The following is a 26,892-nucleotide window of genomic DNA, read 5'->3' on the forward strand; positions in this document are numbered from 1 at the left end:
CAAGAATATAAAAATTAACATTTTCTTTTAAAATCATTTTTATCGACAATAATTTAAAATATAATATCTTATATAAAAAAAAAAAATTGTTCTACATGTAACTTTGGACATTGAGCATTTTTTATGACATTCTTGATAGACATAACAGAGAATAAAAACTTGTTTTAAAGAAAGAGACTATATCAGAAATTAATAAACAATAATATAAATAATTATTATAAAGAATAATCACATATTTTAATTAGAAAAAATAATAATAATGAATTTTCTCTATATATTTAACACGTTAAAAATTAATTTTTTTTTTTTAGAAAGAATTTAATGAAATTTTTTTTTTTTAATTTTAATATGAAAATTATTTTATTATTAATTATAATTATTAATAAAATTTATTAATTATATCAGGGACTGTCTCGGACACGAAATGTTGTTGAATTTTAAGAAAGTGTCCGTGTAGTGTCGCGACTCGACACGTTTGAAAACAATTAAAAGTATCGTGGCGAGACCCGACACTTTTAAAACTTTTCAAACGTATCGTGGCACGACCCGACACAGTTAAGAAATTCATAATTGTATCGTGGCGAAGCACGATACGTTTAGAAATTTGTAATCGTATCGTGGTAGGACTGGACACGTTTACGAATTTCCAAAAGTATCGTAGCGCGACTAGACACATTAACAATTTGAGAATCGTATCGTATCATGACTTGCCACGACACGATAATTCTGCATAAATATGTCGTGTCGCATGAAAAAAAATTGTTCAATTAATTTAAACTTATCTATTATGTATTATCTATTATAATATAGTATATATGGAATAATAATAATACTAATAATAATATGCATACAAAATAATATACAATAATATATAATTTTTATATTATATTATATTATATTATATTATATTATATTATATTATATTATATTATATTATATTATATTATATTATATTATATTATATTATATTATATTATATTATATTATATTATATTATATTATATTATATTATATTATTTCCACGAATTTCTGTTTTCATCCTATACTGTTTATTTTCATGTATTTCTTTTTGTATTATCAACAACTTATTGTCTAGTATGTAAACAAACCACACTTAAAATTAAAAATAATTTTGTTCAATAAAATTAATAGATTAATTTAATTTATTAACATTTTAATATTATTATGATTTAAAGAATTGAAAAAAATGTAAGACTTGATTACGAATTCAATATCAGTTTTTTAAAATTCAAAATGGCGGATCCAATATACCGAATCAAAATAACTAAAAATGGGCAAATTCGTCTAAACCATGTTACCCAGGGGTTTTCGGGGTCGCTGATTACGAATCTGACATCAGTTTTTCAAAGTTCAAAATGGTGGATCCAATATGGCGGAAGACAAAATAAAAAATTAATCGGATTGTATTAAAAACCTATTACTCGGGGGTTTTCAGGGTCATTGATTACGAATTGTGACAAAAGTTTTTTAAAATTCAAAATGGCGGATCCAATATGGCGGACAACAAAATAAAAAATTAATCGGATTGGATTGAAACCGGTTACTGAGGGGTTTTCAGGGTCGCTGATTACAAATGTAACATCAGTTTTTTAGGGTTTCGTGGCCCATGGCCGAAAGCCTTATAGTTTCACTTTGGCGTCCGTCTGTCCGTCGTATATTTTGGGCCACCACAGCTCCCAAAATCAAATTTTAGGGCACAGATCCCAAATTAAAATTTTGGGGCACCACAGATCCCAAATTAAACTTTTGGGGCACCACAGATCCCAAATTAAACTTTTGGGGCACCACAGATCCCAAATTCAAATTTTGAGGCCCCACAGATCCCAAATTAAACTTATGGGGCACCACAGATCCCAAATTAAACTTTTGGGGCACCACAGATCCCAAATTCAAATTTTGGGGCACCACAGATCCCAAATTCAAATTTTGGGGCACCATAGCTCCCAAATTCAAATGTTGGGGCCCACAGATCCCAAATCTCCATTTACTGAATGGACATTTTCCCGAATGGACATTACATGTCCCATTAGTTAACATGCCCCTATAATTGACATGTCCCAGTAGTTGACCTGTCTCAGTAATTGACATGTCCCAATAGTTGACATGTCCCAATAGTTGACATGTCCATATAGTTGACATGTCCATATAGTTGACATGTCCCTATAGTTGACATGTCCCTATAGTTGACATGTCCCAGTAGTTGACATTAAAATTTAAAGCGCCATGAAACCCTAGATGTAGGCGCAATTGCGCCTAGTTCTTTTCCTATTTTTAATATTCAAAATGGCGGATCTAATATGCTGAACAATTTTTTAAAAAGGATCGGATCTTTTGAAACTTGTTACTCGAGCGTTTTTTGGGACATTTTGAATTTTGAAAAACTTTTGTCACAATTCGTAATCAATGACCCTGAAAACCCCCGAGTAATAGGTTTTTAATACAATCCGATTAATTTTTTATTTTGTCGTCCGCCATATTGGATCCGCCATTTTGAACTTTGAAAAACTGATGTCAGATTCGTAATCAGCGACCCCGAAAACCCCTGGGTAACATGGTTTAGACGAATTTGCCCATTTTTAGTTATTTTGATTCGGTATATTGGATCCGCCATTTTGAATTTTAAAAAACTGATATTGAATTCGTAATCAAGTCTTACATTTTTTTCAATTCTTTAAATCATAATAATATTAAAATGTTAATAAATTAAATTAATCTATTAATTTTATTGAACAAAATTATTTTTAATTTTAAGTGTGGTTTGTTTACATACTAGACAATAAGTTGTTGATAATACAAAAAGAAATACATGAAAATAAACAGTATAGGATGAAAACAGAAATTCGTGGAAATAATATAATATAATATAATATAATATAATATAATATAATATAATATAATATAATATAATATAATATAATATAATATAATATAATATAATATAATATAATATTGTAATAATTATAATATTATAATATAATATAATATAATATAAATTTAATAATTTACATTTGATATATATTCAATCTATATCTATTTTATTTTAATTTTATTTCTTGAAATGTTATTGAAGGATTAATAAACTGTCAAGATGTTGATCAACAAGTTTCATTGTATGCGACACGAAATTCATAATTATTTTTGTATTGTGTCGTGTAGTTCAGCCCCACGATACGATTCTCAAATTTTTATTGTGTCTAGTCGCGCCACGATACTTTTGGAAATTCGTAAACGTGTCCAGTCCTGCCACGATACGATTACAAATTTCTAAACGTATCGTGCTTCGCCACGATACAATTATGAATTTCTTAACTGTGTCGGGTCGTGCCACGATACGTTTGAAAAGTTTTAAAAGTGTCGGGTCTCGCCACGATACTTTTAATTGTTTTCAAACGTGTCGAGTCGCGACACTACACGGACACGACACAAATATTTCGAGACAGTCCCTGAATTATATTCTATTAATTATAATAATTAATACAAGAAACTTTTTTTGCATTAAAGAAAATTTCTATTTTTGAAATAAAAAAGTACTTTATAAAAAAAAAAAATTAAATAAAAATAATATCATTTATAGAATAATGTATATATATGTAACATTGTTAGAAATAAGATAGATTGAAAAATTATAAATTTCTTTCTAGCAAAGAGATGATAAACTATTTTATAGTATATATATATATATTAAAAATTCACAATTTATGAGCGAGAGAAAATTGAAGTCACTATCATGGGCAATTTTCAAGAGTCACTCGTGCGACTCTTATAATCACTGCCAGACGAGAAAAATCATGACTTCTGTGATAGCTTTCATTTCTAACGAGACTAGTCTTTATAATAATACCGCGAGAACAATATGAGTGCTTTTACCTCACTGTAAATGACACGACAAAATTTTATTTATTATATTTGTATTTTGGTTTATTTAAAAAAGAAATTTTTTTTTTTAATCGTCCATCTATTTTTTTTTATTTATAAAAATTAATAAATATATATAATCTTAATAATTTATTTATCAAAAATCACTTTTTTTTTATTAATTAAATTTTTTATTAATTTTAATATTTATAATTTATTAATTTTTTTTATATTTATTTTCTCCATTGTGTACTTAATTCATTTACAAATTTATTAATATATTAAATTAAATTAATATTTTAATGTTAATTTTTCATAAAATGAATTAAAATGTAAATTTCGAATTTTAGAAAAATTATCTTTAATTATAAATTTGTTTTCATAAATTTTTTTAAAAAATTTGTTTTCATACATTTTTTTTTAAATTTGTTTTCCTAAATTTTTTTTATAAATTTTTTTTTATATAAATTGATAATATAGAAATTTTTATTATATCTATATTTTCATAAAAAAAAAATGTGTTACACGTGTGCGCACCTTATTTCATTTTTTTTTTTTTTTCCTTTAAAGCATATCGTAATGCTCTCTCTATTGTTATGACTGAAAGATGGCCTCTCACCCTCCAATTCCTCTGCTGAACAATTTTTTAATCTCTATAATACTCGTACCATAATAATCATTTTATGCGATATCGTAATTATAAAAGCTCAATTACGCAAATGAGTGATTATTTTACTTATTTAATTCACTGTTTGACGGATGAAATTATCGATAAAAGATTTTTTTTTTATTTTGTCTTGATGATCGAAAAAAAAAATATATCGATTTTTTTGCAAAAAAAAATTAAATCAAATTTGAAATTTACTTTTAAATTGAAAAAAAAAACAATTTTTTTTTCCAAATAGATAATAAAAATTCTCTTCTCAAATTTATTTTTAAGTAGAAAAAATTGTGTTTTGTTGGACAAAGCCTTTTTTTTTTAATTTATTAGATAAATATTTCCTAAAATTAATAATTATAATTAGAATAATTAATTAATATTTGTGATCAGTATAATAAACCCTAGACGTAAAAAAAAACGGTGACAATCGATATTAAAAGACTATTTTTGTTAAATCATAGAAAAACTTCTGTCTGACCAAACTCTCTTTTTTCTACTTAAAAAGCTACCACACGTTGTGTCTCGCGAAAAATTTCCTTTTCTACTGAAATTAAAATGTCATTTCCTGTAAAAAGTTTCATTAATCCTTTTTTTGATGAGAATTTTATTTTATAAAATACTACAATTTAATTAATTAATCATTATAATGATTTATTTCAGTAAATATAAAAATAAATAAATAAATAAATAAAATAATAAAAATAATAATATTTCTAATTATAAAATTATAAATATTAAAATTATAATTATATAAAATATACAATTATAATATACAATATATATATATATATATATAAAATATATAATATAATATAATTATTATATAATATAATACAAGAAAAATTTTTTTTACCTAGAACAGCGATAAGTTTCATTGGAACAGCGAAATGTTTCACTGAAACAGAGAAAGTTTTCGCTGTTCTAGTTAAACATATAGCTATTCCAGATAAAGATTTATTTTTGTGTATAATATAATATAATAAATATAATTATAAATAATAAAAATTAATAAAAGTTAATGATATACTTAATAATTAATAAATTAATTAGTAAAAATTATTATATATATATAATTATTCATATTGCAAATTAAGAAAATTGAGGACTAAGTAAAAAATTGAAAATTTTTCTATTCGAAAATTTTGTTTTGAAATTTGAAAAAAAATCTTGTTTAAGGAAGTGGTTTGAGGCTCCATCTGGCATTTTAAACCTAAACCTAATTCTCACCTGATGGCCGATAAAGTCGATTCAATTTTACAATTATTGAAAAAATTTATTATTAATTATAAATAAATATATAACATATATATATATATATATATATAATAAATTACAATTATAAATAATTATTATGTAAATCTATAATAAATTACAATTATAAATAATTATTATGTAAATCTGTAATAAATTACAATTATAAATAAATTAAATAATATTATTATTATTTTAAATACTTCAAAATTAAATTGTAATTCCTATAATTTTAATTATAAATTAAAATTTAATTTTCAATTAGTCTTTTATAAAAATATTTTCTTAATATTTTGGAAAGTATATGTACCTAACATTTTCCTATATACGGAATTTTAGAAATTAACCATAAGAAAATATTACTATAAAAATTTTGAAAAAATTTTTCATTTCTTTGTAGAATTTTGTCAAACATTTTAACGGGAATAAATTATAATTCTATAATTAAAATAATATAATATTAATAATTATTAATAATAATTATATTCTGTAACTATAATATTAATTCTTATAATATTAATAATTACATATAAAAAAATTAAATAAAATATTTTTTAAAATTCACTTTTTATATAAATTACATTATTTTAATGATGAAAAATCAGTTTTATTCATTATATTCAAAAAAATTGAAGAAAAAAATTTTGATTTTTAAAAATTTTTGGTTGATATTCATACATCACTGTAAATTTTCCATGGAATTTCTTGTTCATCTTGACACGGCCCTGAATTCGTGTTGAGCTGAGTTTGCTCCTTTCGAATAGATTTCTGTTAGAGTGCATTATAGTAGAATGCACGATTGTTGTCTTTACAAAATTCTTCTAACTTTGTGTCAAATATTCAGATATTACAAAATTTTAATTTAAAAAACTGCAATTTTTTTATTGTAAGTATTTTAATATACGTAATTTTTATAAAATTTTATTGAAATAAAAAAATTAATTTATAATAACAAACTATTTTTAATAATATTATTTTATAATATTATCTTTATGTTTATAATTATGTTTTAATATATATCATATCATATATATCAAATATATATCATTTTCAGTTGTAAATGAACAATTTTTTTTTAAACATTTCTTTTCGATGCCATTTATTTTTTAAGTAAAAAATTAATTGTTATAATAATATTATTATTTATTTATTTAATAAATAATAATAATTAAATTAATAATTATTTATTTAATTATTAATTAATTTTTTATTATTTAGTTAATTTGTTATTATATTGTATTGTATTATATATTTTATATTATATTATTATTAATTGAATTTTTTTAAATTAAAATTTCTTTTAGTCATGCAAATATATTTATAGTCTGTGCGATTAAATAAGATGAAAACATTGAAACATAAATCGTTGACTGTTTCTTATCTGGAATGAAAAATTCTTTGTTATAAATTTCTATATATATTTTAATTTTAGATGAATATTTATATCAAGAATCATTATTATTATTATTATTATTATTATTTTCATGCTTACAAATTTCTTTATTGATAATTTATAATTTTCCTATTTATTAAATAACTAAATAAAAATGATAAATAATCCTATTTTTGAAAATTTTTAATTTTTTCACAATTTTTAATAACTTTAAAAAATTTTTCATTTAATATTTCTTTTAGTTTTATGAAATATGAAAATTGTTTAATCAATTAAAATTCATTTAATCAATAAATTAGAAAAATTGAATTTAATAAAATGGCAAAAAAAATTATAAGAATAATTTTTATAACAAAAAGGAAATATATTTTCTTTTAAATTTATGTTTTGTATTTTAAAAAATTGTAAAAATTTTCTATTATGTGGATTTTTATTTGAATTTTGTAGTTACTTAATTTAAATGATGTCCCTATGAAATTAATGGTTAAATATAAATTCTGTTATCAGTATATAAATTGATAAGAGTGAGGAGATGATCCAGTAATATTTGAAAACATATTTTTGCAGGTCATTTGTATAGTTATCAAAACTTGCCACTTCTGAAAGACGTAAATATTATAAAAAAAAAAAAATTCAAAATGAGAATTCTTTTACTATTCTCATTTATTGCAATTTTTTTGAGCTACGGAACAGCGTGGCGTACATTTTTACGTGGTAGAAGTAAATATGGAAATTTGGGTACACCAAATTTATCGAAAAAATATAATTTACCAAAGGAACAATGGTTTAAACAAGTTCTTGATCATAACACTCCAACGGATGCAAGAACATGGGAACAAGTAATTTAAAGCAAACAAATTTTTTTTCCCAAACCTAATAATACTAAATAAATAATTTTATTTTTCTACAATATTCCATTCGTATAGTTTGAATATTTATAAAAAAAATATTCCATTTTAGAAATTTTTAAATTAATACATTTTTTTAATTAAAAATTATTTTTTTTTAATATTATACAATTTTTTATTTTATTTAACAGCAGAAATATTTTTGAAGAAATTATTTTGACATTGCACATAAATAATTTTGTGAAATATCGAAAACATATTCTTGTGGAATATTTCAGGAATATTTTCGTGTAATTTCAAAAAAATATTCTTGTGGAATATTTTAGATATATTCTTGGAAAATATCAAATTAATGTTATAAAGGAATATATGAAAAATATTTTTATGAAATATTAAGAAAATCATTTTTTGAAATATTGAAAAATTTTCTTTAAAATATTTCAGAAATATTTTTTGAAAGTGGAAATATTTTTTTTCAACAATATTATAGGAATAGAAAAATAATATTCCAATGGAATATCAAAAATATATTCTTCTAGAATATTAAAAGAATATATTTTATAGTAAAATATCACATAGAAATATTGTGATACGGAATATTGTAAAAATATTTTTTTGGAATATCAAAACAAAATTTTTTTTGTCCTTTTTTTCACGAATATTTTTATATTTTTATTATTTTTTCTTATATTTTTTTTTATTTTATATTTTTATATTTATATTTATAAATAATTATATATTTACAGAGATATTTTGTAAATGATGATTTTTATAAAAAAAATGGACCAGTTTTTATAATGATTGGAGGCGAAGGTGATGCTAGTGCAAAGTGGATGGTTGAAGGACAATGGATAGAATATGCAAAACAATTTGGAGCCAAATGTTTCCAAATTGAACATCGTTTTTACGGAAAAAGTCAACCGACAGCGTAAGTTGCATTTTTGAAAAAAAAAATTAAATTTTTTTTTTACATATTTTTTATTAAATTTATTTATTTATTTAAAAAATAATTTTAAAAAATTAATATTAAAAATTTAATTTTTTAAATGAATTTATTTTGGTAGTAAAATATTTTTCTTATTAGTTAATTAATTATTAAAATTAAATAAAAAAATAAATTGAAATGAAATTCTAAATTAATTAATATCTAATAATTTTTCAGTGATTTGAGTGTGAAGAATTTAGTTTATTTAACTTCAGAGCAGGCTTTAGCTGATATTGCTTATTTTATTGATGAAATGATTGTTTTGCATCAAATTCCATTTGGAACTAAATTTATTGTCTTTGGTGGTTCATACGCTGGTTCATTAGCCGCATGGATGCGATTAAAGTATCCTTATTTAGTTCATGGTGCAGTTTCAGCAAGTGGTCCACTTTTGGCTCAATTGGATTTTCAACGTTAGTAAAAAAAAAAAAAAAAAAAAAAAACAAATTTAACAGTTCACAAAAATTGGCTCTGATAAAAAAATAATAAAAAAAAAATTTAGTATTTTGAATTTATTTTTAAATATATAATTTTCAAAAAAAAAAAAAAAATTCTTTAATGTTACAGAATATTTCGTGGTTGTGGAAAATTCACTAAAAACCCATTCACAGGATTGTGTCGATGCAATAACTAATGCCACTAATCAAATTCATATAATGTTGAATCATCCACTTGGACAACGAGGCATCGTTAAAAAATTCAAGTAAAAAATATTTTTAAAAATTTTTATTCAAAAAAAAAAAAATAATAATGGAAACTAAATAAAAATAATATCTTTGGTTACGAAATTTTTTTTTTCAAACCAAATTAGTTTAATATATAATAAAATTAATAATAAATAAATATTTATTTTTATTTATTATAATAATAAATAAATATTTATTTATTTTTATTTATTATAATAATAAATTGATTAATTTTTATGAGAAAGAAGAGAAAAAAAATAATTATATTTTTTTAAATTTCAGTTTGTGTGATCCAATTGATACGGGACACACAAAAAGAGTCGACATTGCAAATTTATATGAGACATTAGCGGGAAATTTAGCGGAAATTGTTCAATACAATAAGGACAATAGAAATGGATCACATTATACAATTGATACTGTTTGTGATATTTTGGTTGATCAAAAACGTGGAACACCCGTCGATAGATTTGCGGAAGTTAATAATTTAATGTTGACAGATAGTAAGGAAAAATGTCTCGATTATTCTTATTCAAAAATGATTAACGAATTGAGAAACGTTACATGGAAGGAGCAAAAAATTATGGGAGGTAAAAAAAAAATAATAATAATATTAAAAAAATTATTTTCAATTTTTTTCAAAATTCAATGAAGAATTTAATAAAATAAATAATTTTTTTTTTCTCGAAACAGGACGTCAATGGTTTTATCAGACTTGCACAGAATTTGGATTTTTCCAAACTTCAACAGCACGTCCAAAATTGGTCAGTGACACTTTCCCTGTTGACTTTTTTATTCAACAGTGTGCTGATGTTTTTGGACCAAGGTTTTCGAAATTATTTATTCTTAAAATATTTGAAATAAAAAATTTAATTTAAATTTAATTAAAATTTTGTTAATTTTTTTAAAAAAATTTTCTCATTAAAAATTATATTTATTTTTATTTCTATTTTGTTTTATTGTTTAAAGAAAATAATAGTAATAATTTTTTTTTTTTATTTTCAGATTCCATGATGTACTTGACATGGGAATAGGACGCACTAATGTTAATTATGGAGCTCTTGATATAAAATTAACAAATGTTGTCTATGTCCATGGATCAATTGATCCTTGGCATGCATTAGGAATCACCGATTCCACGGATCCTAATGCTCCGTCTATTTACATAAATGGTATATAAATATTTATATTTTTATTTACAAAATCTTATCAAAATTATTCAATTTTTATAAAAATTTATTTATAAAGTTATTCATAAATATTAATTTTTATGATTTATTAATATTTCATTAAATTTTTTATTTATATTTATTTAGTTTTTCTTTTTCAAATTTATTTAGTTTTTTTTTAAATTTACTCGTTTATTATTTATAATTTTTTTTATATTATAAATTCTTTTGAATTTATAAAAATTTATTTATTTTATTTTTCATCAACAGGAACTGCTCACTGTGCCAATATGTATCCACCTTCGAAAGACGATATTCCCGAACTTGTTGAAGCGAGACAAACCATTGGCAAGTTGATTGCTAAATGGTTAAATAATTAAAAACTTAAGAAATTTATAAAAATTAAGAAAAAAAAATTTACGAACAAATTTTTGATATTAATGACTGACAATGACAATAGTTATAATAATTCAGAGGCTATAAAAGCAATTGTAGAATTTTCTGCAAAAAAAAAAAAATGATATATAACTTGTATAAAATGATCTAAATAAAATATAAGCTTTTTTGTAAATATATTAATTTTTCAATTGAAACAATAAGAAAACAAAAATATATTATTCTATAATAAAAAAATGACTGAAAAAAAACAATTTTTTTCTTATATAAATACGTTTACTTTCATCAAAATACAATAAAACACTGTCTACAATATTCAATATTACATATATGTATGTAATAAAACATTTCATATTGCATGCACTTTGAACGCTATATATGTATTAAAAAAAAAAAACAAATACGCTTCGCCCTCAGTGCGTTATGAAAAAAAGTGTATTGCCGAGAATGGCACTACTATAATTTGAATTTTTTTTTTATTTATTTAAAAAATAAACCTTAATTACCGTCACAAAAAAATTTGCGAACGACAAAAAAATTCGTTGTTTTTTTTTTTAAGATCACATTGAGAATTTCCGAAAAATGGGAATTTTTTTTATAATAAATACGAAAAGATATACAAAATTATTAATATGGAATAATAAAATTACAAAACGCGATAAAAATTCCTATAGTTAATTGTATTATAAAATGTAATATAAGAAATTTACAAAGTTTCTAAATTATATATTAGCATTTCACTTCTAATGCTTTATTTTTTTTTTAATCCTGTTATCCAGGTGAAAAATTTCCACTGACAATGCATTCGAAAATTACGTAGAAATTTTATTTTAAAAAAATTTCAAGTTTCCTTAGGATTTTCTTTAAGTTTCCATGGAATTTCCTAATTTCCATAAAATTTTCATGGATTTTTCATTAAATTTCCATGAACTTTACATGGATTTTACTTTACTTGAAATTCCATGGAAATTATATGAAATTTCTAAGAAAATTTAAATTTAATGGAATTTTCATGGAAAATTTGTTTAAAGTCCATGGAATTTACAAAAAGTTTTCATGGATTTTCCATTAAATTTCCATGGACTTTACATAGGAATTCCATGGAAATTGTATAAAATTTCTAAGAAAAGAAAATGAAAATTTAATGGAATTTCTTTGGAAAATTTATGGAAAGCTCATGGCATTTACAAAAAGTTTCCAAGGATTATACATTAAATTTCTATGAACTTTACATAGATTTTACTTTACTTGGAATTCCATGTAAATTGCATGGAATTTCTACGAAAAGAAAATTTAAATTTAATGGAATTTCCTTAGAAAATTTATGGAAAGTCCATGAAATTTCCGTAAAGTTTTTTCATGGATTTTCTATTAAATTTCCATGGACTTTACATAGGAATTCCATGGAAATTGTATGGAATTTCTAAGAAGAGAAAATGAAAATTTAATGGAATTTCCTTCGATAATTTGTGGAAAACTCATGGAATTTACAAAAAAAATTTTAAGGATTCTCCATTTAATTTCCATGAAATTTCCATGGACTTTACTTTACTTGAAATTCGATGGAAATTTCATGTAATTTCAAAGAAAAGAAAATTATAATTTAATGGAATTTCCTTGGAAAATTTATGTAAAATCCATGGAATTTATACGAAATTTCCAAATTGAATTTTCTTTTGATTTTCCGCATGACAGTTTTCGTGGAAATTTTTTACATGGATGAAGAAAATGATTTTTTTTTTTTTTTTAATATACAAAGTGATAATTATTTTCCGCTTTAATTCACTATTTTTCTGTTTTTTTTTCTTAAAAATATTTTTAATATTTTTTTTTTCTATTTAGAAAACGAAAAACAGAAATTATTTTTCTGCAATGATCCGGAACATAATGATCATTTTGTATACATATACAAATGAAAAGAAAATCGCTATCTAATGTTTTACAAATTATTAGTGAAGAAAATATATTTAAAAAAAAAATACTACACTTTGTCATATTTGATCGTTTAGTTTACAATTATTATTATTAATATTATATATTACTCTCTGCTTTTTTTTGGCATGTCCTCCGACCAGTCAACATGCGTACATACAATGGAAGAAATTCAATTAACCGCATCAGTCTCTGTATACACTGGGGGATAAATAATTTTTCTTCTTTTTTTTTTTTTTTTTTAGGAAAAATTGTATGCACGTACATATATATATAAAATATTTATAATTTTATAATATTCTTATTGTCTATTAACTATTTACATTAATGAGCTAGTGATAAATAATTTAAGGCATAACAGAACACGAATAGAATTAGATTCCTCGTTTTTTCGTTTGAATTTTCTTTTTTCTTTTCGTAATTCAACGAAATGTCAATAAGTTTTTATGGATTTTTTTTCCCCGAAACAAAAATACTGTGTTCCAAAGCCTTTTCGATAAAGTTCAATTTTTAAAATATAAATTCCAAAAAAATAATTTCTTTTTTTGAAATATTTGAATGGCATATTTTTTAGGCTCCTTTTTTCGCAAATAAAAAAAAAAATCTTGTTGCTAAAAATGTACAAATATACTAAAAATATGTTATCACCGAAAAGAAGATTTAGAAAAAATGTTTTCTTTAAGAAAATACTTTTAACAAATTTTTTTTTTTTTATAATTACAATATAAATCTAATTTTTGAAACTTCCGTTAGAAAAAGATACAAAAATTCTTCCTCTAAAAATGGAAAAAGAAATAAATAACAATAATAATTAATAACATTTAAATGAATTCAAAAAATAGATTTGAAAAAAATACTAGGGATAAATTTCAAAAAAAAAAAAAATAAATTACAAAATAAAATTTTCCAAATGATTTAAAAAACAAAATTTAATTTCTTTTTTTCTAATTTTCATTCGATTTGATAAAAAAAGAAATTAAATTATTTTTTTTTAAAACTCAAAAATTGGAATTTTTTTTCCACGTGGCTATTTATGTGAACAACACAGTATTAGAAAAAAAATTTCTCGTGAGAGAAATCCATATTATATGTATATATATATATTTTTTTTCAATATCTATGATGTGATTGAGATTGTCTCCATTCGGGCGTGCCATGATGATGATGATGATGGTGATGATGACGTTTTTTGTCGGACATGCTGGCTTGTTTACTCGATGGATAAGCGGCAACGTCACTTACAACAAGTTCAGAACCATCACGCTCTGTATTGCTACCGCGAAAATTTTCTCTATATCCTGGTTCATCCAGGGTCTCCTTGCGACGTAATGGAGCATGATTTGCCTTATGTCCAGCTGATTCGTGTAAATTTTCCCATGCCGTACGATAATATTTATTTAAACCGCCACGACTCTCCGATGAACTGCTATCGAAACTTGCCACTGTATTGCAATCAGGCGATGCTCGATGACGATAATGTTTACCTCCCCTTCCACGATTTCTAAATTCAAAAAAATAGACAAATTTTTTTGCAAATTACTGAATTTTACAAAAATTAATTAAAAAAAAAAAAATTATTCAGCTTATTTAAAGCCCTTGTGTGTGACCAACGCTCCCACAAGAAGGTTTTTTTTTTAGTTTTTAAAAATGATTCAATTTTTGGTATCATATTTCTATTTAATAGCACGGAATATTCCATTTGCTGTCCAGGCAAAAAGTTTCCACGGAAAATGCCAGTAGGAATTTCCAATAAAATTCCATTTCCATTCAGAAATTCCGTAGAAATTATATTTCATCAAATTTCCATGGATTTTCCAATAATTTTTTAAATTCCATGGAATTTATATGGCCTTTCCATGGAAATTTCATCAGATTTCCCATTGCGGTTCCGTAGAAATTCCATAAAAACTTCATCAAATTTCCGTGAAATTTCCATCAAATTTCCATGGATTTTTCATATGATTTCCATGGAAATTTCAATTAACTGTCCATCAAGTTTACATTAACTTTACATAGGAATTCCATGGAAATTTAATGGAAAACTTAGGGAAAATCTATGTAAATTTGATGGAAAATCAATGAAAAGATGTAAATTCCATGGAAACTTAATGGAAAATCATCGAAAAGATGGAAACTTGATGGAATTCCTGTTCGAAAGTTTATAAATACTTAATGGAAAGTCCACGGAAATTTAATAGAAATTTCATGTAAATTTTATTGAAATTATATGGAAACTTGATAAAATTTCCATGGAATTCTTACGGAATTTCCAAAGGGAATGACTTTAGGAATTTCTGTGGTCACTTTACGCAGAGAAATTATATAGAAATTTTATTAAATTTCCCATTGGAATTCCGTAGAAATCCTATAAAAACTTCACCAATTTTCCATGAAATTTCCATGGAAATTTCAATTAACTTTCCATTTAGTTAACATTAACTTTACATAAGAATTGCATTGAAATTTGATGGAAAACCTAGGGAAAATCTATGTAAATTTGATGGAAAATCAATGAAAAGATGTAAATTCCATGGAAACTTAATGGAAAATCATCAAAAAGATGGAAATTCTATGGAAACTTGATGGAATTTCTATCGAAAGTCTATAAATACTTAATGGAAAGTCCACGGATAAATGATAGAATTTTCTTTGTAAACTTTATAGAAATTATATGGAAACTTGATAAAATTTCCATGGAATTCTTACGGAATTTTCAAAGGGAATTACTTTAGGAATTTCTGTGGTCACTTTTCCGTGGAAAATTTTTTACCTTCGTGGAATTTTTTAATGGAATATTAGCGAATATTCTACAAAAAAAAATAATCTGGCAATATTTTAGATGAATATTCCTACGATATTCTATGAGAATATTCTATTGAAAATTAATAAAAATATTCCATTTATTTTATTACAGGAATATTTCATGAATATTTCATTAGAATATTCCTTTATTATTCTATAGAATTTTTTTTAATATTCCATAAAATATTCTATTAAATATTTCATAAAATATTCTATGAAATATTCCATAAAATAATTTTTAAATTATTCCGTAAAATATTCTATTAAATATTCCATAAAATATTTTATAAAATATTTTTAAAAATATTCTATGAAATATTCCATAAAATATTTTAGTAATTCTTCATAATTGTTAACAAAAATTTTTCATTTTTAGATAATGAAATTTTTAACCTAGGGTTTGTTTTAATTTTTTAGTAGATAAATTTTGTGCCTTTAAGCAGCATGTGATTTTTTTTACGATTGGTGCATAAGTCGCAGTGTATCTTACCTTTATTGTAAAAAAATTTTATTACCATGTATTTAGAATAATATATTTTTGAAAAGTTTTATTGCAATTTTAACGAATTTTGAATTTTCTTTTCAAAAATTTTTTGGTAAAATTGTAACCGGATGAATATTTTTCATTAACCCAAAAAAGGGGGAAAAGAAAAAAGGAAAAAATTTGAAGAATAGAATAGAATTTTTAGAAAAAAATGTCAAAATCAATTTTTCTGGTTTTTTTTTATACATCTTTCTATTTTCTACTTTGAAATTCTTTTCTTTTTGTCAAATATCATTTCTTCGTTGCAATTTATTAAACAAAAAAAAAATTTTTTTTTTTCATTTTGTTCAATAAATTTTTTTCAAATTTTATAAATAATAATTCATATTCAGAGGTCGTGCTAATTTTATTCCCAAAACCAGCTTTAGGCAAGTGAGTGTGAAAAAAATCAAATAAAAACGAGAGTAGAAACAATATACAGAGATAAAATAAGCAAACAAAGAAAAGATTAATATTATAAAAAATTGTGTGAAAAAAATAGATCGCGAAGAAAAATTTTTTGGCGCAAAGCTCCTCATGCATAGAACCCAGAGTGGAAATACTCAGAAAAATAATTTCCAAAAAAAAAAACAGAATTTCTTTAAGTCTCTAAGTTTCATAAAAAAAAAATTTTTTGTTTTTAATTTGTATAAAAAAATTAAATTTCCTGAATATTGAAAAAAATTAATTTTGTGGCGAATTTTTTTTTTTTGAAATTAAATAAAAATAAATTTGACTCGAATTTTTTTTTATTCGAAATTAAAAAAAAAATAAATTTGAGTCGAATTTAAAAAAGAATTTTTTTAATTAAAATTTTTTAATTAATTTTAATTTACATTAAAAGTAATTTAAGCAACAATTAAAATTTAATGAAAACAATAAGAATTTAATGTTAACAAAAAATTTAATTAAACATCAAAAATAGTTTGAATTAATTTAATTTCTTTTCATTTATTTAAAAAATAAATTTAAAAAATAATTTGAATAAATAAATTTTGCGGCTGTAAATTTTAAATCGAGTTTTCTGAGTAAACATTTATATATACTATTGCAACCCCCTAAATCTAAAACAAGTGCTCGGTAAAGTAGAAAAGAACAATAATAACAATAACAACAATTATTATAATAATAATAAAAATTATTATTATTATTAAAAAAAAAATCATCGTGGACTCAATGCTCTGTTTTTACCTTGACTAATAATCGCCAGTGAAGGTGACGCGTGGTAGTTGAGGAGGTAGATGATGTTGCGATGATTCGGTCGCTTAAAAATTGAGGAAGGGGTTGGCGGGGCTTGGGGGTGGGGCGGGATGAGGCATAAACTAATTTTTTTTTATCTTTTAATTTTTTTAAAAAAAATATATATATAAAATTTTAATAATATATACTATTAATCAATAATAATAATTATTATCAAAGAGAGGGATTCGAGAAGTAACCAGCGCGATGGGCCGCCGAGAGACTAAATGAATAAGGATGATCGCTACTTCGGCGTGCCGTGAGGTCGCGGCGCCCCAGGTGCTGGTCGGGGAACGGTAGCGCAAGAAGGGTGTACCATCGTGATGGCATACCCGAATCACCCCTGCCAAGGCCACCACTCCCGCCTCCTCCCAACGCACCAACCCCACCGAGCCCCCTGCGGCGCCTTCCTCCGACGCTGCCGTTACCACTACATCGTCATCAGCCAAAAGCAATTATTTTTTTTGTTAATTTTTATTAGAATTTTTTTTTTCTTTTTTTTTTATTATATTTTAGAGTCGTGTCTCGTAATTGCAAGATTCATAATTATTTTAATTATTTATAATTGCAAGATTTATAATTTATTTATTTATTTTTACAATTACAAGATACATAATTTATTTATTTAATTGCAAAATGTGTAACTGCAAGGTTAATAATTTATTTATTTATAATTGCAATATTCCCTATTTATTTATTAATTAATTAATTTATTTATTTATAAATAATTTTAAAATTTATTACTGCAAGATTATTAATTTATTTATTTATAAATGCAAGATTTATAATTTATTTATATTTTATAATTATAAAATATATAAATTACTTATTTGTTGCAAGATTCATTGTTAATTTATTTATAATATTAAAATTTATAACTGCAAAATTAACAATTTATTTATTTATTTATAATTGCAATATTCATAATTTATTTATTTAAAACTTCAAAATTTGTGACTGCAAAATTTATAATTTATTTATTTATAATTGCAAGATTTATAATTTATTTATATTTTATAATTATAAAATACATAATTTATTTATTTGTTGCAAGATTCATAATTAATTTATTTATAATATTAAAATTTGTAACTGCAAAATTAATAATTTATTTATTTATTTATAATTGCAATATTCCCTATTTAATAATTAATTAATTTATTTATAATTGCAAAATTTCTTATTAATTAATTAATTAATTTATTTATTTATTTATAAATAATTTTAAAATTTATTACCATTTATTTATTTATTGCAAAATTCGTAAGTAATTTATTTAAAATATCAAAATTTGTAACTGCAAAAGTATTAATTTATTTATGTTTTATAATTACAAAATCCATAATTCATTTATTTATTGCAAGATTCGTAATTAATTTATTTATAATATCAAAATTTGTAACTGCAAAATTATTAATTTATTAATTATTTATTTATAATTGCAATATTCATAATTTATTTATTTAACATTTCAAAATTTGTAACTGCAAAATTAATAATTTTTTTATTTATTTATAATTTCAAAATTTATAAATGCAAAATTAATAATATTAAAGAACAGAATATTTCCACAATTTTTGCAGTTACGAGACACGACGGTATTTTATAAAAAAAAAATCACCCATCCATTCATTCGTTACTCCATAGGTTCATTTACAGATTTTTTTGTTTCTTTTTATTTTATTATTAAAAAAAAATTCTCTTCTTTTTCAAAATTTTTTTTTTAAATTTCTCATCTTTTTCGCGGTTTCCTCTTTATTTAAAAAAAAAATCTTTACATTTTTAGAATTTAATCATTGAGAGAGGCTATCTCAAATTAATTAATTTTAATTCCTATAACCATAATTATTTTTTGGCAAAATGTTTAAAGTAAAATTATTTATTAACAAATTAAATAATTTCTCCGAATCCCCACCGAAAAAATGTGTGTTTGTCGCGTCTATTCAATTTTGTATTATAAATAATAGTAAAAAAAATTAAAAATAAACAATAAAAAAATAAAATTTCTAAATAGTGGAAAATAAAATTTCAAAATTTTTGTTAATAAAATTCAAAAAATTGTTAATTCTAATACAAATTGAAATGAAAAAGAAGCGATTTAAAAAAAATGAAACAAAGAGGACAATATAAATATTGTTAAGAAGTTGAAAGAAGCCGAAATAATTAAAAGCTCGATAAAAAAAAAGCTTCAAATTCCAAATGAACAAAATTTAAAAATTTTTTGTTACATAAATAATAAATGTTATTAAATAAAATAAATGTTATATTAAAATTGCAAAACAACCCAACAGAATTATTAATTTCGCACTAAAAATGATTAAATTAATGTAATACAATTTATTTACAAGTATTATTGCTACTAAATATAAAAAAGGTTATTTCTACTAATAAAAGGATATAATCAACAGAAATCAAAATTTAGAAAAGAAAATTAAATTCAAAGATTTGGTATTTTGTTATATAAGAAAAGATGAAAGAATAAGTTAAGAAGAGTCATAATATTAGTCTATAAAATCAAGCCTAGAGAGTCACGAAAAACATTCTCCTTAAACAATTTAATTAAAAATTAAAATTAATTCTACAACAGAGACCTTCGCGAAAATTAATTTTTGAACTTGAAACAAAATTTACATTTCATTTCTTAGAAACAAAATAATAATCATGAATTTAATATTTTATTTTGGATCTGAAAGTTTGATTTTTGTAATTTCGTTTCTTTAAACAAAAAATTCAATTATTAATTTTACCTAAATACAAAAACAGAATTAAATTAAACCTTTAATTCTATTTTTGATTGGAAATATAATTGAATGACTAATTTGTTTCTATTTTAATATTGAAACGTGTAATTAAGTCTATAAATTAATTTTGTTTCCGGTTTGAAGTTGAAATTTAACTTCAAAATTTTGTTTCATAACATTAGCATAACATATTCCTAATTTTCTTTTCAAAACGGAAATGATATTAAAAGTATTTATTTAATTTCAAATCAGAAATTTAATTTAATGAAAAGTTGAAACGAAATAAAAATTCTAATTTATAATTATACTTCAAACTGAAATTCCAAATTCTAACATTTTGAATAGAAATTAATTCTGCATTCCGTTAAAAAAAAGTTACACGAGAATTAAATTTGATTTCGAATTCTATTTCATCTTTTACCCAAAAAATGCTGAATTCGACAATGATTGCTTCTGATTTTTAATAAAAGAGAATTAATTAAAAAAAAAATCGGTTTCAGGTTTTGTCAGAATCTAAATTCTGTTTCAGATTTTGATATTTTTGGTTTCATTTGAAATAAAAATTCTGTTTTAAATTTTGTTTTAGATTTTATCAAAATCTGAATAATTTTGGTTTCTTCTGCAACAAAATTGTGGTTTAGATATTATCAAAATCTGAATTTTGTTTTTAGCTTTTATTATAAACTGAATTCTGCATTAGGTTTCAACAGAAACTGCATTTTATTTCAGGTATTATCAAAACCAAAATTTTTAGATTTCCTGAACAATTAAATTATGTTTTACCCGAAAATCTGTATTCGACAAATTATTGTATTTTGTTACTGATCTTCAACAAAACGAGAATCAAATTATTAATTGAAAAATCAGTTTCTTTCAGATTGCTTCGGAAGCTAAATTACGTTTCGAGCTTTATCAGATACTGAATTTTGTTTCAGAATCAAAATCAAAATTTTGTTACAGATTTTATCAAAATCTGAATTCTGTTTTAGGTTTCATTTGCAGAATTCTGTTTCAAATGTTTTTAAAACTTAAATTCTGTTTTAGGTTTTATCAAAATTTAAAATCTGTTTTTACTTTCTTCTGCAACAAAGTTATTATCAAAATCATAATTGCGTTTTTAGCATTTATCAAAAACTAAATTCTATTTCTGCTTTTATCAGAAACTGAATACCATTTCAGTTTAATTTGCGTCGAAGGTCCCTGTTTATATATATATATATATGCAACAATAAAAAAAGTAAAATTTATAAATATAAAAGCAAATCTCACCTGCGAATAAGAATGACAATTGTCGTAATGACGGCGGCTAGAAAAACAAATCCTCCAAATACACCCAAAGCAATAACAGCACCAAGATGTAATTTTGCTTGATGCGTTGGTTGTTCATTATTAACTCTGTATGGTCCCGAAGGTTCAGGAACTCCACTGTCAAGTGACGTTTCTCTATTATCAACGCCACTTCCTGAAATTTCATTATCCTGTGGATGATCATTACTTCCATCATTGACATTTGTCGTGGCTGGTTTTTGTAATCCAATTGATGATTTTCTTTGAATTGTTTCGCGAACTGTCGCCGGTTGTTCAACGTGTGACAATGATGATTTTCGATTTGGTGTCGAGCTCAATATGCTACTTGCTGTCGTTGTTGTTGACGTTGTCGATGACGATGATGATCTAAATCTCGTGGGAATAAATGGTCGACCTCTTGTACTCGATGGTCTGTGTGTGACTCGCGGTGGCGGTGCCGCTGGTGAATTTAGTGAATCATCTGCGAAAATAGTGTCAGTGAAATATGATAATTTTTCTTCATTTAAAAAAAAATTGCAAAATTAGAATTTCGTTCAATAAAAATTCAGCTAGACTAGAATTTTGACAAATTAAAATCCTGCTAGACTAGAATATTGATACATGAAGAATTCAGTAAAACTAAAATTTTGCTTAATTAAAATTCGTCGAAATTAGAATTTTGTTGAGTCAAAATTCAGCCAGACTAGAATTTAGATAATTTAAAATTCGAATAAATTAGAATTTTATGAGTAAAAATTCGGGTAGACTAGAATTCTGCTGAATTAAAATTCGTCAAAATTGAAAAATTTGGTTCATAATAAAATTCGGCTAGACTAAAATTTTGCTCAATTAAAATTCGGTTAAATTAGAATTTTGTTAAATCAAAATTCGGCTAGATTAGAATTTGGATAATTTAAAATTCCGCTAAATTAAAATTCAGCTAGACTAGAATTTGGATAATTTAAAATTCGGATAAATTAGAATTTTATAAGTCAAAATTCGGCTAGACTAGAATTCTGATGAATTAAAATTCGTCAAAATTAAAAATTTGGTTGATAATAAAATTCGGCTAGACTAAAATTTTGCTCAATTAAAATTCGGTTAAATTAGAATTTTTGTTAAATCAAAATTCGGCTAGATTAGAATTTGGATAATTTAAAATTCGGCTAAATTAAAATTTGGCTTGACTAAAATTTTGCTACATTAAAATTTGACTAAATTAGAATTTTGATAATTAAAAATTTGCCTACACTAGAATTTTGCTAAATTAAAATTCGGCTAATTTAGAATTTTGTTGAGTAAAAATTCGGCTAGACTAGAATTTGGATAATTTAAAATTCGGATAAATTAGAATTTTATGAGTAAAAATTCGGCTGGACTACAATTCTGCTGAATTAAAATTTGTCAAAATTGAAAAATTTGGTTCATAATAAAATTCGGCTGGACTAAAATTTTGCTCAATTAAAATTCGGTTAAATTAGAATTTTGTTAAATCAAAATTCGGCTAGATTAGAATTTGGATAATTTAAAATTCGGCTTGACTAAAATTTGACTAAATTAAAATTCGGCTAGACTAAAATTTTGCTACATTAAAATTCGTCTAAATTAGAAATTTGATAATCTAAAATTTGCCTACACTAGAATGTTGCTATATCATTATTCGGCTAATTTAGAATTTTGTTGAGTAAAAATTCGGCTAGATTAGAATTTTGATAATTTATAATTCGGCTAAATTATAATTTTGTTGAATGAAAATTCGGCTAGACTAAAATTTTATTAAATTAAAATTGGGCTAAAAATTTTTTTTAATTTAAAAAAAATTTATAAATAATATTATTAATGAAAATGATGATTACCAATGCAAGTTGGTGGTGAATAATCATAAGAACCAGTGGGTATGCAAAGAATTTGACGATGTCCCGCTAGTCTATAACCTTTATCACACGTGTAAGTGACAATGCTACCAACAATTAAACTTCGATTATTATTTTTGCTTTCAGATTCTTCGCTTGATATTTCGTCGACTTGAAAATGACTGTGTGGCACAATTGGCGGTGGATCACAGCGAATTGGTTCACAACGTGGCGGTGGTCCATTCCATCTTTCATCAATATCACAGGTAAGTCTTGCTCGACCTGAAATTTTTATTTTCAAAAATTTAATTTGCTCACAAAATTATTTATTTACATACATATATTATATATAAAATACTTGAGAATAATTTTGAAAAAAATCTCGCACTGGGGAATCGAACCTGAGACCCTTGGGACGCGAGACATGTACTCTCACCACACAGCCACTTATACTTTTCATAAAAATTATTTATATGTAAATTATTTATTTGTTTATGTATAATATTTTCAATATATAAATATTAAAATTTAATATAATTTAATATTATTAAATAATATTTTTAAATTAATTTAATAAAATAATAATTAAAATAAAAATTTAAATAATTGATCAATATTAAGGCTCTCTTGTATAGAAATAAAAAAAATTATATTATAATCGTCATTCTGGAAAAAATGATAATTTGCAAATTGTTGCGAGATGTAAATTTTATAAAATTGTAATTTTTCAGAAGTGAAAAAAAAAATTCTAAATGACAATAGAATAGAAAATCAGTACCTGTCATCTCGTAGCCTTCCTCGCAACTATAAAGAACTTGACTCAAGTAACTGACAGTGTTGTTGATCAGACTGTATTCTCCGTGAAGAATACTTGCCGGAAAACCACATTCGATGTCTGTCAATAAAATGGAATTCATATTTAGTTTCTTGTCAATGATAAAAATTAGGTTTTAAATTAAATTTTTTTTTATAATTAGCATCGTAAATATTTATTTTATATCTATTTTATCAAATAACTTTTTAAGAATATAAAAAAAATTTAATTTAATATTAATTGAATTTCAATTATAATTTGATTTTAATTAAAATTAAAATTTGATTTTAATTTTAATTCAATTTAGTTTCAATTTTATAATTAATTTTCAATTTCAATTAAATTTCCATGTTAATAACAAATTTTTCCTTTAATTTTAAGAATATAATTTAATTTGCAAAAAAAATACATACTTTTACAAACGGGTGGGAACTCATTGTAAAATCCAGTATCGAGACAAGTGCGAGTTGAGGGGCCAATGAGAAGACTTCCTGGATTACAAGTGTATTCCACAGCAGCTCCAACTTCATAAGCACTGACCACAGATTTTGCTGAAGGATTTGTCACTGACATTGTTGAATTTGGTGGCTGTTCTGGTCTTCCACAAGCCTTTGGTTCTAAAAATAAAATATTTAATTATTTACTAAAATTAAATATTTATTTGATAATTAACTAAATTTATCATTTATTTCAATTAAATAAATTTTTTCTTTACTTTAAATACTTTTTTCTCTTAAATAAATAAATAAAAAGTAAATGAACAAATAAATAAATAAAAAAAAATAATAAATAAATAATAAATAAAAATAAATAAATAAACAAAAATAATAAATAAATATAAACAAAATTAAAAAATAAATATTAATTAAAAAAAAAATAAATAATAATTAAATTTAAAAAAATAGACAATAAACTAACAAAATCGAAGTCAAAGAACGCTATACAACCACAGTCAAAAGAGAGTAGAATATAAATCAAAGAGAACAATTAAACAAATTAAAGGAACAATAATACAAATTAGAGAACAATATATATATATATATACATTTATATGAAAAATAAAAAGACTTTTTAATGAATGTATAATCAGTGTTCTCACGTCTATATATTGCAGTAAAATGTAACGGAAACTTGGGTTATCTCGAAGGTGAGCATTCTTTATGCAAAGTGTGGCGGAATGCGCGTGTGGTGGCAAAAGAAAAGATTTTCTTACAAGAGGAGAACACACCTTGTGCTCCTTTATAATATAATAATTGAGACCGGTGTGCGCAACAGTAGCCTTGAATTGCTTTTTGGAATGAGAGTATAACTGATTTTCTTATATATACATACGTAATTTTGTGAAAATATTCTAGAGAACATATTTATAAATTCTTTGAAAATTTTTCAACAAAAAATTCCACACCAGTTTTATTATATTAATTACAAACAATTATTATATTATAAACAATAATAATAATAATATTATTCTTATTTTTATTATTATTATTATAATAAAAAAAAATTTGTTTGGTTCAAGTAAATATTTATTTGATAATAGTGAAGTAACCGATTATTTGAATCAAAGAAATTTTTTTTCATTGTATTGTCACGTCACCGTAACTTTTATATTCATTTTATAAGAATCCTTTTCTTAAATCAATACCGATTCGCGTTTTCCTGCGACTAAAGATCTTTTCTTTTATAAATAAAAGAATCCTGCGTTTTGTATCCTTCTACGTTCATATATTGTATTTCTAAAAATATACAAATAGAAGCGAGAAACCATTTTATTACAGTAAAAGGGTCCCTTTCCTACAGCTGCGATTTGAGACGAAGGCGCTCTCTTTCTAATTCTTCATATACTTACATACTACCCCTCTAGTGTTTCTCGCCTACATCTGCGATTCGGAAACAAAGGCGCTCTCTTTCTAATTTTGTAATATAATCGGACAAAACCCTCTTTTACGTTCAACTGAGAGAGAGAAATAGGGCTAAAACTTCTAGCTTCTAATATTAGGGTAGAAGAAGCAACACAAGACAATAAAATTTTATAGTCTCTCTTACGTAAATTTGGTATAAAAGGACTATTATTTTTACGGAGAGACCAGTTCAGAACTCTTCATCGTACACGTTACTTCTACTTCAAATTTGGTACCAGTTCATCGTCTTCATACACGAAATCTTGTTACTTTGCACGATTTCTTATTCAAGTTCATTTTACGAGTGATTCAAAGTCAAGTGTTATAAACCTCAACATTAAGAAGTACTCTGCCCAATTTTATACTCAAGCTGAAGATAGAAGAATCTCTGTGTCAAGTATTAAAAGTTTCTACGTCAAAAAGAACTCATCCAAGTTTTCATCAGTTTTACCAAGGCCCGTCAGTTTTGTCGTGAGCTCTTAAACGATATCGGGTACCAGCCGTTTCTGCTTATATTTAAAGACATAGAAGTGCT

The 26,892-nt window shown here is 23.4% G+C and overlaps 2 protein-coding genes across 3 annotated transcripts in view; one reads left to right on the top strand and one right to left on the bottom strand.

Moving 5' to 3' along the window:
• Positions 1-6,514: 6,514 nt before the first annotated feature.
• LOC127288562 (putative serine protease K12H4.7) lies at positions 6,515-11,440 on the top strand. Its single transcript, XM_051316085.1, has 9 exons — positions 6,515-6,674; positions 7,749-8,020; positions 8,776-8,957; positions 9,192-9,427; positions 9,582-9,717; positions 9,983-10,290; positions 10,394-10,526; positions 10,706-10,872; positions 11,140-11,440. The coding sequence occupies exons 2-9, from the start codon at positions 7,820-7,822 to the stop codon at positions 11,247-11,249; spliced, it is 1,473 nt and encodes a 490-aa protein (XP_051172042.1). The 5' UTR covers positions 6,515-6,674; positions 7,749-7,819; the 3' UTR covers positions 11,250-11,440.
• Positions 11,441-11,651: 211 nt separating this feature from the next.
• Positions 11,652-26,892, bottom strand: part of LOC127288556 (uncharacterized) — a 58,918-nt gene continuing 43,677 nt past the window's right edge. The window contains exons 7-12 of one of the 2 annotated variants that reach the window (XR_007844060.1): positions 24,870-25,073; positions 24,421-24,537; positions 23,646-23,924; positions 21,772-22,270; positions 17,714-18,191; positions 14,552-14,698 (exon numbers count right to left, since the gene is read on the bottom strand). Coding sequence is in view for 1 of the 2 variants with exons in the window: in XM_051316072.1 (XP_051172029.1) it covers positions 14,308-14,698; positions 21,772-22,270; positions 23,646-23,924; positions 24,421-24,537; positions 24,870-25,073 (1,490 nt within the window). In the remaining variant the exon portion in view is untranslated. Of the gene's footprint in view, positions 14,699-17,713; positions 18,192-21,771; positions 22,271-23,645; positions 23,925-24,420; positions 24,538-24,869; positions 25,074-26,892 lie in introns of both variants that reach the window. The other variant, XM_051316072.1, reaches the window with a different exon arrangement.

The sequence above is a fragment of the Leptopilina boulardi genome, unplaced genomic scaffold (assembly GCF_019393585.1).
Source record: "Leptopilina boulardi isolate dan_hultmark-lab unplaced genomic scaffold, ZJU_Lbou_2.1 LbouV2_392, whole genome shotgun sequence".
In the NCBI taxonomy this organism is placed as follows: Eukaryota; Metazoa; Arthropoda; class Insecta; order Hymenoptera; family Figitidae; genus Leptopilina; species Leptopilina boulardi.

Excerpts from the sequence above, each read along its gene's own strand:
- LOC127288562 (XM_051316085.1), top strand. The coding sequence starts at position 7,820 with ATGAGAATTCTTTTACTATTCTCATTTATTGCAATTTTTTTGAGCTAC. Across the intron at positions 10,291-10,393 it reads GGAGCAAAAAATTATGGGAG|GACGTCAATGGTTTTATCAG; the intron begins GTAAAAAAAAAA and ends TTCTCGAAACAG. Across the intron at positions 10,527-10,705 it reads GCTGATGTTTTTGGACCAAG|ATTCCATGATGTACTTGACA; the intron begins GTTTTCGAAATT and ends TTTTATTTTCAG.